The sequence below is a fragment of the Anabas testudineus genome, chromosome 15, assembly GCF_900324465.2.
Source record: "Anabas testudineus chromosome 15, fAnaTes1.2, whole genome shotgun sequence".
Classification (NCBI taxonomy): domain Eukaryota; kingdom Metazoa; phylum Chordata; class Actinopteri; order Anabantiformes; family Anabantidae; genus Anabas; species Anabas testudineus.
Window position 1 is genome coordinate 4,731,287 of NC_046624.1, and position 16,053 is coordinate 4,747,339.

At 39.4% G+C, this 16,053-nt stretch overlaps 1 protein-coding gene across 1 annotated transcript; it reads right to left on the minus strand.

Moving 5' to 3' along the window:
• Positions 1–1,047: 1,047 nt before the first annotated feature.
• LOC113158374 (spermatogenesis-associated protein 48) lies at positions 1,048–7,537 on the minus strand. The gene is made up of 10 exons (XM_026354262.1): positions 7,111–7,537; positions 6,060–6,160; positions 4,798–4,880; positions 4,290–4,428; positions 3,678–3,745; positions 3,518–3,559; positions 3,304–3,411; positions 3,121–3,196; positions 1,635–1,645; positions 1,048–1,282 (listed from the first exon to the last, which is right to left on the minus strand). The coding sequence occupies exons 1-10, from the start codon at positions 7,535–7,537 to the stop codon at positions 1,132–1,134; spliced, it is 1,206 nt and encodes a 401-aa protein (XP_026210047.1). The 3' UTR covers positions 1,048–1,131.
• Between the last annotated feature and the right edge of the window lie 8,516 nt (positions 7,538–16,053).

Below are 16,053 nucleotides of genomic sequence, written 5' to 3' on the forward strand. Positions count from 1 at the left end.
GTTAGATTATATGTGAAGTATAGGTGGACAGTTGCTTAGAGGCACCTTTGATTGTGTTATGCTGTGTAAATTACATTTGCTGCTGAGTGACTTGTTTCATTATTTCCAAAACAACCACACAAAGAGTGAATGATTACATTTTTCAAGTGACTTGTCCTGTTCTCCACAATGTCTGCTATACAACCCATACAAGCAGGTACAGTTTCTTCTGTAGTTCTAAGATGAGCTGTTTAAGGATTAAAGATAATGAAAGATAGTACAGAGTGGCATTATGGGAAATGTAGGATTCCACAATTTTTTGTAACTTTACCCAAACTATGGACTCAAATTAAGAACTTTAGAGCCTCTGCTTCTGCAATTTTCACCACTCTTTTAAAAATATGTTTTTTATGAAACCCCCACCTTTACAGAAGTGTAGTACTAAATGAAAAAGTTACATCTTTAATAACAAAAATTATCACACAGGCTTAACACAAAATCTGCAGTGTGTGTTCAAGTATATATCCTTGTTAAATGTGAATCTAAACAAACTATAGATGAAGAGAAACAGGAAAACCAGCTCATCCCTATTTCCTGTCTAAGCGTGAAGCTGCACAAACCACAAACATAAAACTATTGCTGGCAGACACTAACACTTAATAATGTTGATCTGTATCACACTCACAGCTACAAAACACTAACACTTGTATGTCGTCTGTTTGTATGTACTTCCTCAAAAAATCAACTTGGATTATTAACTAAATGTTCCTAATAATGAATCCATGCTTGCCACAGTTTATGCTGTTGAATATGTTCCTTTAATGCAAATAAATCATTACTTCCCTCACAATTTCCTCAGTTTGGTCCCTTTCCTTCCCTTTTATGACAGAAAGTGTATGGGCTAAAATGCACACGCACTCACAGCGACTGAGTGAGTGAGTCAGTGAGAGAGCGAATGTTTAAGAGGATAATGCCAGAGCTCACTACCCAGAGTGAGAAAACCACTCATCTAAATCAGGGAAATTATGATAATGGGGCATCTCATTATTCTCCAACTCACTCCGAATCAGTCATTGACATGACATTATTATAGACGTATTCATATAAACAGATTGGATGGCATAAAAAGGAGGCTGACACCTTCAAAACTTCTCATCTGCTTTGTCTAATGTCTGCTTGTGTGCTTGTGTGTGTGGCAGGAAGTTCAGGTCTCAGGAAGGGGTTGCATGGGGCCGTAGTGGTCACCATTCTGGACAAGGGCGCAGCATGGCCGAAACCAGAACTCCCTGATTCATGGATTGCCCTGTGAATGTATACACATAGTTGTCATTTGTTATTATTTTTATGAGTCATTTTAACTACAAAATCCAAGAATGCCCCTCTGCTGTTCATAGTGAAAAAAACAAATAACTAAACTGCTACAGACTGTCACTTAAAAAATACCCAGAGGCACTTGTGTAATGAGTGAGCTATGGCAAGAAAAAATCCTGAGGACGTCTGACCGTTGCAGCAGACAGTTAATCAATCCAAGTACTTGTCTTTTTTCTGTTTTGGGGAAAAAATATGGGAGGCCAGCCTAATCAGCAGAGGAAACAGATCTCTGAGTGAGTCAGGCACCAGGAAAATGGATCTGGGTTGTGAAAAACCACGATTACCACGAGCTGCTCTGGATTCAGCCATCTGGAGATGCCATGTTCCAAAAGCCGGTAAAGTTCGGGGCCCAACTAGGAAACAGGTTTACACCTCCCTAACAGACAGCCAGCACTCCCAAAGCGGAGGGATGTTTGCTCCGCACGGTGAGACATGTTGCGGTGCTTAACAATTGTACTCAAGCAAACTGACATTTGCCATGTTCCGCTGCCTGTTAAACCCTTCTTTGAGACTTATTAAGATTTTCCTGAAACATTATCAGTTACTTTTAAATCCAAGACTTCCAGTTTTATTTTCCTTCTGCTGTCAGTACATGACATTCTTTGTGATTTTTTAAGATTTATCTTAACATTTCTAACTTATCAGAGTTAGAAATGTTAAGATAAATCTTAACCTTAAATTTGTCAAAGCATATCTTCAACAAATATAAATACAAAGTTTAAACCTTAGAAGTGATGCATCTCATTTAAATACTGTACAGGTGCAAATAGGAAATAAGAAAGAATGAAAGTATGAAAATCACTACTCTTATTAAAATACCATATCAAAATATGAGAAATTGCATCGTTTGTAATTCTGCTGCTGTATTCATATTACATGATCATTTTCCAATAACATTTTCAAATTTTCTTCTCTTTTATTTACTAAGAGGCAGAGGTCTATATGAGCACTGAAACAGGTTTTACTTGCTGCATCCTCCTGTTGAAACTGTTACTGTTGAAAAGTGATGGGGGACAAAATCCAAAAATGTTAATTTCCCTTTTTGTTGTTTCTTTCCTTTGTAACTCATCACCAGTCACTATCCAGGAAAACACAACAAGATAATTTCATACTGCAAATATCTACTTGATTTGATTAATTCAGGCTGATAGAGCCCTGTGTTAGTCTTAGGGGTTTGGGGTATGTGTAATTATAGTGGAAGACTGTATTTAATGTATGTGTGTCTATGAGTATGTGCATTATTGATATATTGTTGTTGGGTGTTTTTGTGTTTGTTCTTCTTTGTAGTCTGTTTTGGGGTTCCTGAGACCCCAATATTAGCCTAAAATGCACCATGTTTGTTATGAAGGGTTTATTTGTTGCAGGTCTATTTACTTTAAAACATCTTTTTTATTATTATTATTTTTGCCTAAATTATTTATTGCAGATTCAAAATTTATAACAACCTCTATTCTGCTCTTACTATTATAAACTCTGAGTTATATTTCTTTTTGACTGCAAGAACAACAAAAACTTGAGCACAGCAGCATGGTTTGCCAGGATCTGTCAGTGGTGTGCATTAGATCGCCCTCCAGTGGTTATTTGTTTTAGTGATCGTCCCTTTTCTTCAACCCATTTATGAGTAGTATAGGGAGAAGGTAAGAAAGTCCAAATATGAAAAGAAAATAAGTGAAATAAGACAAAAAACAGTCAATAATTCGTTTGCTTCCTAAGCGATTTCATAAATGTTTCTGTGACTACTCACCTGGTGGCACATACGGGACTGGAGACAGCTGAGAGTGCAGCATCAGCAGCATCAGAGTTAGCATAGGCGGCCTTGCCTGTATAACCAGGGATGGTGGCTCGGCTGTTGCAAAAACAAGCATAACTTCTCGGAGTGTGTGTGTGTGTGTGTGTGTGTGTGTGTGTGTGTGTGTGTGTGTGTGTGTGTGTGATGGTGATGATTTGACTCACTATGCTGTAGGCGTAAACCAGGGAATGATACTTCTCTTGAGGGTCAACGGGTAGAAGTCTTGATCCCTGTTATCAATGTTGTCCATGTTCTCAGAGCCAATGATGCCACTGCAAACGCGTGGCAACACACACTTCAAGAAGATCGAGCACAGCTCCAGAGAAACATGGACTCGTACAGACATTTGTGGTGAACTGGGAAACATGATGTACTCACGTGTACAATGGGATCTGGCCTGACCTTGGACTTACACTGCAACTGAAAATAAAGAGGAAGTAAGACTAGTTTAAAACTGGAGATCAGCAGTAAAATTAGCCCTGCTAACATGGACGTGGAGTCTGTCCTATATTTCATCCACTTCTTGTTGAAAACTCACAATGATATGGGTTTCTTGGTGTAATTCCTAGATCGGAGCTGCTGCCTGTTCCACTCAGCTCCAACAGACTGTAACAACAGGACAGTGATAACAGATCACTTGTCAGAATTGATCACACGTCTACATCACTCAGTCTGGGTTTAACTTGTATCGTTACCCTCACTTCCCCACATAAAGACACACAGATATGTTGATATGTGACAATGCTCATCCTGGCAATCTTTAATCTAAGGTGAATTTCTATGTGCCACTCTTTGTATACTATTTAAAACCGAAAATATATATTTCCATTTTTCATTTCCTGAAACAGCGTAGTTTTTTATAACTCAGTCCAGCAGAGATTTATTGTAATCAAGGAGCAAGTCCCCCAGTGAAACAGTGCGCTCATTGGTTTGTTTTTAATATTCTTCCAACTGTAGCACTGTAACACAGCAATATTGAAAAGGAAACATATCAACAGACTAATACTTCATCTGACTGCTTCGGTCTCCATGTTACATTGTACAGACAGTTGTTCTAAACGGGGAACTTCAAACATGTTACGTACTAAGCAGAGAAGTCAGTTACAAATTACACACTAATCAGTAACTACATTCAAAAAGGAGCGCTCACCTGCCACAGCTGAGGTCGGCTATTGTAGCGCCTTGATGAGAGTCGCTCACTTACGGGGTCTGCCAGATTCTCCAAGGTTGCTTCTGGTGCCTTCAAGCCCCACGTTAACTTTGATTCCCAACCGGCTTCCTCATAACTCCTGTAAACCAATCATTAATCACCATTAAACACCTGAACTAAGAACCTTGACTGTAATTGATTCACTTGATTCATTAAAGCTTCTTGCTTTTATTTTGATTCTTAAAAAGCCCTAACAAGGTTTATTAGACAGCTTACTCTAACTGGGTATCTAATTCTTCCCCAGGGCTTTAACCTAAGCTACAGTTCTCCTTCACGATTTCAGTGAGCAGCAATTAACACAACAAGAGGCCTCAGTGTTCCCTAGTGGCATCACTGAAGCACAAAATCCAATATATTAATCACCATTACCAAAAAGACCCTGTAAGGTGGAAGGTGGCTTTTGTTTTATTAATGAAAGGAAACTATTTAAAGGTCACTGTGTTCTGACCTCTGTGTTGCAGAAGTGTATCTGAAGCGTCGAACTGCTGCTGAGTTTTCTGTCCACAGTCTCAGATCAGGGGAAAATCCTTCCTTTAAAAAAGCAATGGTCACACCTGCATTACTGCGTATTGGCAGTGATTTTATTTTGTGTCTCTTTGTGATGAAAGATGCTAAATTGTCAGTCACTGTTGAGATTCGCCTTAACATTATATTATCATTATTCCACATGAGGGCTCGAGTCTATGTCTCCCTGTGTTCATAAGGTTCTTTCTCTCTCCCCCCTGTGTTTGTTGCTTACTACATTAAGTGTGAAGGGTGTGTTTGAGTTATATGTCTCCTGTGTTTGTGTTATCTGTCCTCCTCCCAGATGGTGACTCCACATAACAATCAATCTCGTAGATATTTCAGAGCACAAGTGAAACATTTGACCTGCAGATGGTGCTAGATTAAAAGCCAGGATTCAGCCTGATTTCTGCTAACCATGAGTATGTGAACTACATTTCATGTCAACCCCTTCAGTAGCTGTTGATATTCTGGTCTGGACTGATCCGGAGTATTGGACCGACCAACCAACAGAATGAAATGATCTTTCCTAAACAACTCCTAAAAGTACAAAAAGTGTCAGCATGACGCAAGTAAAGACAATAAAGACGACTCCAGATATGCTCTCTTAAGTCAATCTGCATGACTCAGTCAGACAAGTTGATGCTTTTACGCATCAATGAGCAACATTGTGTTCACCACTCTCCTCCCACGCCTCAGACTGCTTAAATACGGGCATCAATTAAGCCTCTATTCACCAGACAACACTTGACTATTCACTATAACTGAGTGCTGTAAAGCTTCTCCTAAACCATAACAATGTATGTCAACGTATTTATGATTACTTCAATTAGCAGACTTAGAAATAACATAATAAAGCATGATTACGATCTCAAAGTGAACACCTGCCCACATATTAGTGGGCTGATGTGATGCTTTAACTACCTGTGTGAGAGCAGAAGACATGTTTTTACATTTCCCTTGTTAACTGATATCTGTGTGATTATTTCAACGATGATAATATTTAATAATAATAATAAAAATGTGTTGTTAAAACATAATGTACTCTGCTGCAGTAAATTAAATGTGTAAATCAGTGAGTCAGAGAATGAAAACAGAAACCTGTTGGGATAATATGAACAGTAGAAGCAAAATATGAATACTCAAGTACATAAATACTGTTTTGTGATGCATTTGAGTAAGAAAGCAAAACCAGTCATCACCCACCTGAGGTCCAGTGTGTTTGTCAGGGAGACTGCTGCTATGCAACGTCGCTTGAGTTGATGTCCTCCGTGACTGTGGTTGAACTTTAACAGGATTGGTTGAACCTGGGGATGACACAACAGCAATGAAATCTCTGGAAAACAGGCAATTTGTGAACTATAACGATGCACACTGGTAATTGCTCTTAATGCCAGATGACCCCGCCAGGAGGCTCTAGAGCACAAATCAGTCACGGGTCTCTATTGACCCCCCTGTTCCTGCGGCCCTCTATGAATTGCACACGAAGTATCCGTCTAGTACAGAGAACACCATAGACTACAAATGGCAGAGTAAATACAGTATTTTAAACACTGATATTCTTCATTATTCCAGATTTGTGTGTGACTTGGTGGTAATTTGGTTAAACAGAAATGATGGCAACATGAACATATACTCTACTACTTTGACTATATAATACAAACTCACCGTTCAGCGTGTTAATCTATCATAAATTATGTAAAACCACTATACACTGAACAGCCACCATGCTCTGTCCTAACTATGAATTAGCTCCATTTGAGCCTCAATTTGCAGAAATAATATTCATAATAGCAATACTCATAACATTTGATCAAAAAAAACAGTAACCAAAGCAACACTGTAAAAGGATATTTTTAGCAGGAGTCTTTTGTCTGCATAAAAACTGTTGCTGACAAATGACCAGGACGGAGCATTAAGGTGTGAATGTGACTGACGGGAGTGCTGTGCTCTATGTTGCATTCATTTTTCTAGTGTATGTGTGTGTGTGTATGTGTGTGTGTGTGTGTGTGTTGGCTGTGTGGAGTTTTAAATTCACCACACTCAACAGTCAGAGTTGAAACAGACTTGAAAATTATCACGCAATATATTCATCATTATTAATCAATGTATTAATTAATTTTCTTGATTAATAAATGAATCATTGGACCTCATGGTTATACAGTAACTCCAACCTACACAGCAGGTTATAAATTACAACAGGCATGCTAATACTAACGCTATTCAGAACAAATGTAAATATAATCTGTTGTTTTACCATTGAATCTTGCTCTAAATGCTGCATCCTTGAGCCTCATGGAGGTCCAGGCCTTATTCTCACCCAAGTATTCAGAGAAACTAGAGGTGTTTGTGCCACTTTGCTGCCTCTCTCTGAATCCTGGAGGCGACCACAGAGCAGAGGCCACATGACGGAAACCTATGAATTTCCTTCGACCTTCGACTCCAAGGTCCACCTCAGCTCCAGCACTCAGCTGCCCGCAGCAAGGATCCAGCAGGGAAACATCGCATCTTAAAGGGGCCAGGGCGACATGCTCAGCCAAGGGGTGCAACACAGCAAAAGGAGAGTTTGCACGTCCAGGTTCCAGTCCACCTCCACCAGCTGCAGAGTGCAGACTGGAGTTGAGCCGCCTGATGACACGTAGCTCTGCTGAGAACGGCTTGGAAGGATCCAAAACTGCTGCCATAACTGCCAGTGAAGAAAATGGATGAGTGTCTGTAAGTGTGTCTGGTTGACAGAGCAGGTCACAGATCTGGTGTCAGCAGGATGATGTAGAGAACACTGGTTGCCCAGAGACTGTCTTTGTTTGCTGTTAAGATTAAATTACTAATATGCAGAGAGGCCACATGACCTGCCTGCTGTAAAGGTGTGCAGTTCCACATATGTTGGTGCAACACGCAGTAACCTTGTGTGTAACCATTTATTTTAAATAATGATGGAGAAGAAAGATGTAATAAACATCCCCTGCTATCTATTTTGGACGCCACAAACCAATGAGTCACCTCAGGGGAGCATTCACAACCAATAATGTTTCCTCTGAGCTGCTATATTCTGGCCTCGTGCAACTACTAATTTATCACACTGACCAAATAAAATGTTTTGTCAGTTGTCATGGGCGGCTATTGTCCCTGGAAAATTATTCCACACAAATGTGTTTTGCGGCCTCTTTATTTTCAGGCAAATAATGATGAGAAACTTGGCCCTGCCTCAGGGTTTAGTGAACTGAACCTCGCCTGAGACACGTTTTTGTGATGGGTTAGGAATCATTTATGTTTTTGAATATTTATTTATTTATTTATTTATTTATTTATTTATTTTATTTATTTATTTATTTATTTTCCTCTCCTTCCTCTCGGTAGAAAATAGCCGTGGTCTGTCTTTTCACCAAGCGATCACTAGGTGGAGTAATAGAGCCTGTGTTGTCAGATGGTAACACTTGAGACAGGCCTGGATTTGTTGTCCTGTCCCTTACGAATTCAATGACAGTCCACAAATAACACAGCAAAACACACAAATCCCATTTGTAATATTATGATGATACATTATGAGGTTAAAATGCTATTATTGTACAGCAAGGTGACCATAAACTCACTGTCCAATGCCACAAACACACTTTAAACCCCTGAAGAAATAATGAAATGTTGCGCATGAAGGCTAAAGTGGAGTTCAGCCGCCTGATGATGTCAACAAACACCAGAGAAACCTCAAGTGTAAGATATATTTTTTATAGTTGACACCTAACTAAATGAAAAATATGTAAATCACATGGATAAAAAAATTTGTTTTTACAAAGGGTGTAATCCCGTGAATGCTTGAAAGAGCAGTCTTACAGTCACTGGAGCAACAAAACCACCAAATACCATGAGCCCCAGTTCCTAATAATTATTTTGTTTGGGTTGTCTGAAATGTAATGCATAAATGTAAATATGCAACATACATTAAATGCACAAGCACGAGCAGTGAAACTGCACACACATGCTTTATGTAAATAGTGAAGGCATACTAGCTGGTTGGCATTTTTCTTGGGAGAGAATTCATGTTAATGTGTCAGTGGCAATGATGGTGATGCTTGCTGATAGATGATTTTTATTCAGGCTTTCATTAGCAAATGTAAACACCCAAGAGCTGTTGAAAAGGATGTGTTAAAAATAGTCTAATTAGAGTTATTCTGATAACTGAGTGGTGAATATGCCCAACTCCCACACAATGTTCTTCCATTAAAGGGAGGGCACACATGACACTTGTGAGATCCTATGTGGCCTCCTGCAGAAATCACTCTCCAGATAAATATTATACCATTTGTTGCAGCACTCTCACGTCTCGTGAGAACTGTGCTGATTGTATATTCATACAGTTCTAACAAATGAGGTTATATAGGTCCTGAGGTCCACATGATTTATCACATTTGGAGTCCATTAATTATTCCCATATCAGAAAATCCTCTGTACACAATATTTTATTCCCCCACTGCTTTGTATCCCAATTTAAATACCAGCCTCAGCCTGAGACAACTATTTTTTGCAGGGAATCCGATATTTCTGGAGTGAGGAGTCATTACCATCGGAGCAGTCCTTGTTACTGAATCCAGTGTTATTAGTCAGCTTGTCTGCCATTCTCTAGACTCCTCCACAGTCTCAGAAATTATTTAAGTCTCACATCTTGCCCATGGTGCTAGGCCCAATGCTACAGTGCAGCAGTCGCTAATTTGCACAGGCTGCATTCATCTGAGAGAAACTGTTGCTCTGGATAAAGAGGCGTTGGAGTTGCTGATGCTGCTGCGGTTGCCTCAGAGGGTCATCAAAGCAAAGTCACAATTGTACTGTTGTGGCTGAAGACAATATGGGCTGATGCTGCTCCAGGCAGGGCATTATTTTTGTTAATCAGACAACAGTGCTGACGGTGACCCAGGATGACACCTCAGGATCAGACACACAGGGCCAGGAGGAGATATGGCTATACTGGGCATGGAGAATGGATCATCCAAGGATGGAGAGGATGTGCCAAACTACAGACAGACACCATCCATCAAGCTCATTTATTTAAATAGGGCGGCCAAAACATTAGAAACACCTCTTAGTATGATGCACTCCGGTACGACTCCACCACCCACCTATGAGCTCAATAATAAAGAGATAGAAGAATTACCAGCTTCCTAAAAGTTTCAACTTAAAAACTGAGAAAATTAAACCTCGTAAAAGTTAAATTCATGGCAGAGTTGCTGAACTGGATTGCATTAATAAAGTGGCCAGTGAGTGCACGTGTCTCATGACAGTCAGATCTACTGTATATCATGCATGGCTGCGTGATATACAATACAGTTCATACAAAGAGCTCCAGTCATATCGCATGCTTTATGCATCCTCCTCTAAGCATATGTCCATATGTCTTGTAAACTGATGAAAATGCATGACCATATTTATATGATAAGGGGCTTAAGTCATAGCTCAAAGTCATATTCATCACACTGTGAAGGCAGAGAATTGATTACTGCCCGATGACCAGGCATGCATTAGATTAGAGGGCAAACTGGCTGAAGTGAACTCTGTTTCATGCTGTGTGCGGCACTCCCAACCATTTGGAAAAATCCAAACAGAGAGTGCAGAGATGAAGCGATGAATGGGGAGGGGTGAGGGTAGCCATGTCCTCAGAGAGTGGCCGGAGGCTTTATTGTAGTGCTGCTTTCCTGCCCTCGGTTGCTGCAGCTCTCCACTTGTCACACTCAGTTAGCTCAATGAAGTAATGAATATGCTGCTGTACATTTTTCATGAGGGAGGTGGGAGTAAAAAATCTGCTCTTTATAATGCTTTTAATATGGAAGTTTTCACACACACTCTTCCCCCGCATTGCACCCTCAGGGCTATCATGAAGCTGCATGAGCATGATGTTTAATGTTAACACTCCCCCGGGGAAAATAAGCATAGTCCAATGTCACTTCAGTGATGAATATGTTGACTACAGCAAATCCACAAACAGTTGTAAATCATGAGTAAGGAAGGAGAACAGTGCTGTCCTCTTTAGGTAAGAAGGCAATAGCTGCACGGGGTTTAACAGGTGAGAAAAACCACTCTCGCTGTACAGAGTCACTTATCCAGGTCTCACATCATTACAGTAATTAATTCGTTTACAAGGAAGCACACCCCTGAGCTTCTACAACTAGAGGATTATTAAGTATGAAAGGGAAACATAATGATCCAAAGATAAACACAAATGAACACAAATTATTTTCAGTAAAGATCAACAACCATGTAAATATGCAAATGACCGAGGTTTGGCATATTTAAAATGGATTATTTAAACCAATTAGCCGCCTCAAACCTCAGCTGGAACAACTGGAACACCTTATAGACACGTTTTTCCAAATAGACAGTTTGACAACTAGTTAACCAGCAAGCGTAGAAGTTGAAATCGTGACAGCTAATGAAACACTCTTTAAACACGTCACGTAGATAGTTAACAGTTACAGCAGAATAATGCGCTGTTACTTTCAGCTACAATAGTCAACTAAAGCTAGTGGTAGCATGAGGCTCAATATCAGTCCACTCTGCTGCACTCAGCCCTCCATCTCTCTGCACTGTTGTGCCCTGCAACACTCTGCTACGCTCTGTCTTGACAACAAGAGAACATCTTGAATATCTTGACAATTAAAAGTAAAAGAAATACGACACGCGGATTCATTCTTTAAGGGTTCGTTTTTAAGATCGAAGGAGAACGTAATTGAGCCAACCTAAAGATAGTCAGCTCAACTGTATGAAAACCTCTTGTAACATCCACTTTTATCTAGTGTTACCTAACATCCACTTTGAAACCATGGAGGATGGTGATGATGAAGGGTACTTAGGCTGCTCTCATAGGGATGTGACTATGTCAGCCTAAAAAGGATGAGAAACCACATTTTTAGATCGTTTGTACTTTTACATTTGTATTTTTGGTTCTGTCTCAAGGTGTGTAAAGGTGGTATATAGGACACCACTTTACGTTTCTGCTTTTGATGTGAGCATAGTAACATACCTCTGATTTTCAATTACGAATAAGACACTGCATTAGGCAAAAAACACTGACGGTAATGGACTTTCTCTGTTGCTCGGAAAGATGGACTTGTCCCTGGAGACCTTGGTTTTCTTTATTAAACCTGCTCCACATTGCTCACCTAGCTTGTTTCCATTCCCCTTGACAATAGTGAAATTGCCTGTTTTTGAAATTTAAACAGAGCAAAGAAGCTGAAGAGTGGTCACACAAAGTCTGAACCTCCATTTCCTCTCTGCCAGGTGTGCTTTTTTATGTAGTTTTTGTTTGTTTTGTTGTTTTGTTGTTTTTTTGAGTGGGCAAAAAAGAAAATAAAACTAATTTTGCAGTGTTGTTTGCATTGAAGTCTGACATTCTTCTAGTTCTCCTATACAAAATATCCCAAGGGAACGTACAGCAGCATGTGAGCCGGTGGCTAGGACATTCGCTAGGCATTCACACAGTATGTATCGAGACCTGGATGATGAATTACCATACAGGGGGTTATAGAAAATAAAAACAGAATGCCCAAGGATGAATGTTAAGTTGCAAATACAAACACTTAGTATTCCACGGGGTCGAGACAAAAGCTGCTTCTTTTATGATAACCTAACAATCCACAGTACTATCTCCTGTCTGACAACAACTCATGCAGATGTGAATGGCTCAGCGGTGCTCTGCTGAATTGAACCCAGCCTGTATCCCCACCCCCCCACCCCGAACAGTGTTCAGTAAGCAGATCACATTGGCGAAGACTGTCTGTTGTGGATGAAATGTTGAAATGCTGTCTTCCAAGATGCACCAAGCGTTATCACTCACCTACCTGGCCTATAACAGCCCATGATGGATAGGACCTGATTGAACCTGCAGTCGCCTATCTAACCTATGTCATTTAGAGCAAATAGGGGATTTGCTTTCTCCCAGGCTTAGATTCGAACACTAACACAAAGCCAAGTTTGTCAGGTATTGGCTTCCCATATCCTGTCCTACTAAGACCTGATTGCAGTTAATAGAATCATATCTGTCACTCTGTGAGTGTGCTCCACAGATGCGAGAACGCGAAGACAATTCAATACTGCAACAGTGAGCGTCACCCTCATCTGGAGGCAAGACAATTGGCAGTGAGGTGAAATTGAAATTGTGAATGTCTGGCTAATGGCAGAAGAGGAGTGTTGGAGATATAATACCAAATCTATAAAGGGCAATTTCAGACCCCAGACTCTGGAGACTCAGGCGCTCAATCATGAAGTGATTCACTCAGACTGATCAAGGAGTGTCGTAATCACATGGGAATGTTACATGTGGCTCCAAGGATGACTCGCAGAACTGTCAAGAGATTCAAAGCTGGATTTAATGGATTTGAGGTGATGTGCTTAGAAATCATTTCAGAAGGTGCAAATAGAATCCTCAAAGCATTTTACCAGCATTTAGCAGCTGTCCAGTGAAATTAATGTTAAGAATGGTGGAATTTAGACGAATAAAGTCACCATCAGACAAAGAGAGCGCTGCTGTGTAGTCTGTATTCTCTCAGCAGAAATTCAAAGGACCCAGCTCTCTGAAAGAAGAATCGTAAATCTACTAATGAACTGCTCTGTTGATAACAGTCTCATACTAAGAAGGAAGTCTAAATGCACTTACAGATAACAAGCCTTCTTTTATATAAAGTGATTTCGGTTAAAAGCTCACTGCTCCCTCAGAAATTGAAATAAATGCTGCAAATGTGACATTAATTATTCATAAGTTACTGCTGTCATCTCTACCTTTTCAAATAGAAACATGCAACAAAGATCAAATCCTACATAGTCACTTCTCTAATAAGTGAGAAGGTCTATCATTACGGCATTATGGGAACATTAATTCTTCATGTAGCAATTTTATATCAGATATTATTTACCGCAGCTAACACCGGCTATAGATGCAAGAAGGCAAACTGCAATTTGTACTGCTGCTTATTGCCCTGCCTTGTGGGCTCATGCAGGTCTTATGGGAACATTTTCACCTCTGTGAAATCATTGTCACACAAAGCTTTTAATGCATTTCATAAGATTGCAGACAGAAAGGGCCACTGACTCAGGCTTATACTCCTGTAAGGAAAATCATGAAACTAAACCTGTGCTTTCAAAACTTTAGATTGAAGTTGGCACTGAAGTGGTTTGATCTGAAGCTTCAATCAGACAGCGTCTTTATTCTCAACTTTAACTTCATATTAAGTTTCACTATGGTCACAAAACAGCTTGTGTTTTTATACTTTGTACTGCAATATGGCAGAATTTTATAAAATAATAAGAAGGGACTTATTATCATGTCAAAGGACTCTTTGACTGCAGCTTTACAAATTTCACTTAGTGCATTAAAGGACTTTATCAACCAGCTTTTAGAAAACTTGAGAATATTATATATGGCATGGTATATCTCAGTGTCTCCCTGATGTGTCTTTAGTACGTTAATTAGTTTTCATTAAATGGTTGAGGAACATACCACAGATGTCAAAATTGTGGAATGTGTCAGAGATGCAAAGGGCTATTTATTGATAGACATACATCAGCCATAGAGAAAAGTCACTTTTTATTCAGGGCATCTCTGAATATTAAAAATGTGAGACATGCTTGCTGCCTGAAGCTTTATAGGAAAACATACAGCGAGCCTCAGAATGTGTTATTTCTTTGCTACCATAAGACTTTGTAAGTACTTTAACCCTTAAAGGCATGTTTACTTGCCAAACATTAATATCTGTAGGTCTTCAGAAGCTAGGAAGCAGAGACTGAGCATTAAAATTACATTTCTTGTAAATCAAGAACATAGTTCAACACTGACATATGCAGAACAAAACACATTTTTGCCATCTATGTATTTTTATATTCTTTTCATTCATTCTTTTAAGTCTAAATGCATAATGTGCTCAGTAATACACATGCTCCACTGTAGCTGCTCACAGTCACTGAACTCGGAGGTCTTCTTAATGTCAAGCTCTTTTCCCACAATCTAGTACAGTTTTGGGTTTTCTGGCTACTTTTGAGATAAAAAAACAATCAGACTGATTATTCAGCTTTTTTGTCTTGTTGTGAAAAACAACATAGAGTAGGAATCTGAGGCTTCTCTTGCTTTTTGTGCATAACATACAAATACAGCGATTAAAAAAAACAACTGAAATTTGTTGGCGATCCTAGACAATAACAAACTCATCAGTCACAGGTAGCTAGATGGGGCCCCACTTATTTGCAGTATTTGTACCTTTATAGGAAGCTTAAGAGGGTTTGTAGTTGAGTGGGTGGCACTTGTTTGTTTCTCCTGACAGTTACATAATATAGAATACTAATGGCGTCATCCACAGACAGTATGTCTTCACAATATTAACAATTCCAAGTTAGGAGTAAACAGAAGTGTCATTATATTTGCATGTATTCAGGAGCCAAATATTTTTTTAAAAATGTATCCTTATCCATCAGGTGGATATAGACATGATTTGTAGGATATGTGAACATAGTAAGTTCTTGGTGGAAGTAAGAGCTCACTACTAAATTTAATTAACTTTAGGAACAGCAGTGGAAATGTGCTCCACTGATACTGAGTATAGTATTGAATTACACAGGAAATGTGTTTGAGCTTTACATTTTCAAAACGTGCGTCTTTTGATTCTATATCAATAAGGTTCCGTCTTCATTTGTGATTAAGCTTTAAGGATATTTCACCATCCTTTAATGAGAACCAATAATGTTGATGATCTATGATTTTGTATTTGTGAGTTAATGTAAGTCCAGTTGTGAAACTGCATCCTGATGAAACATTTACTGACTTTATTTTGTTGACCAGAAAAACCTATGACATGTTAATTTCAAATGGCACAGCCGGACGATTGCTCTAAATGAATAATGAATTTCATCACCTCCTGTAATATGAACGCATCTCATCTCGGTGCAGCAGTGTGAATTGTCCATAACAGGGCAGAAGCCTAATTACATAGCTCCAGCACTGGGAAGACCACACTAATCTCATATGGTTTTTGCCAACAGATGTGTCCAATTAATGGCCTGTCTTTGAAGGACTTTAGATGTGTGCTTCTCTGGGAGTTTTATTTAAAAGTGAAAGAGCAAGCCTTGTTTCTGATTATGATGTTGGATAACTGCTGGCTTATGAACTGATCTAAAGCCAATTTTGAATGTAATGACCTGGACAGAACAGATGTGGGTGACAGATAATATC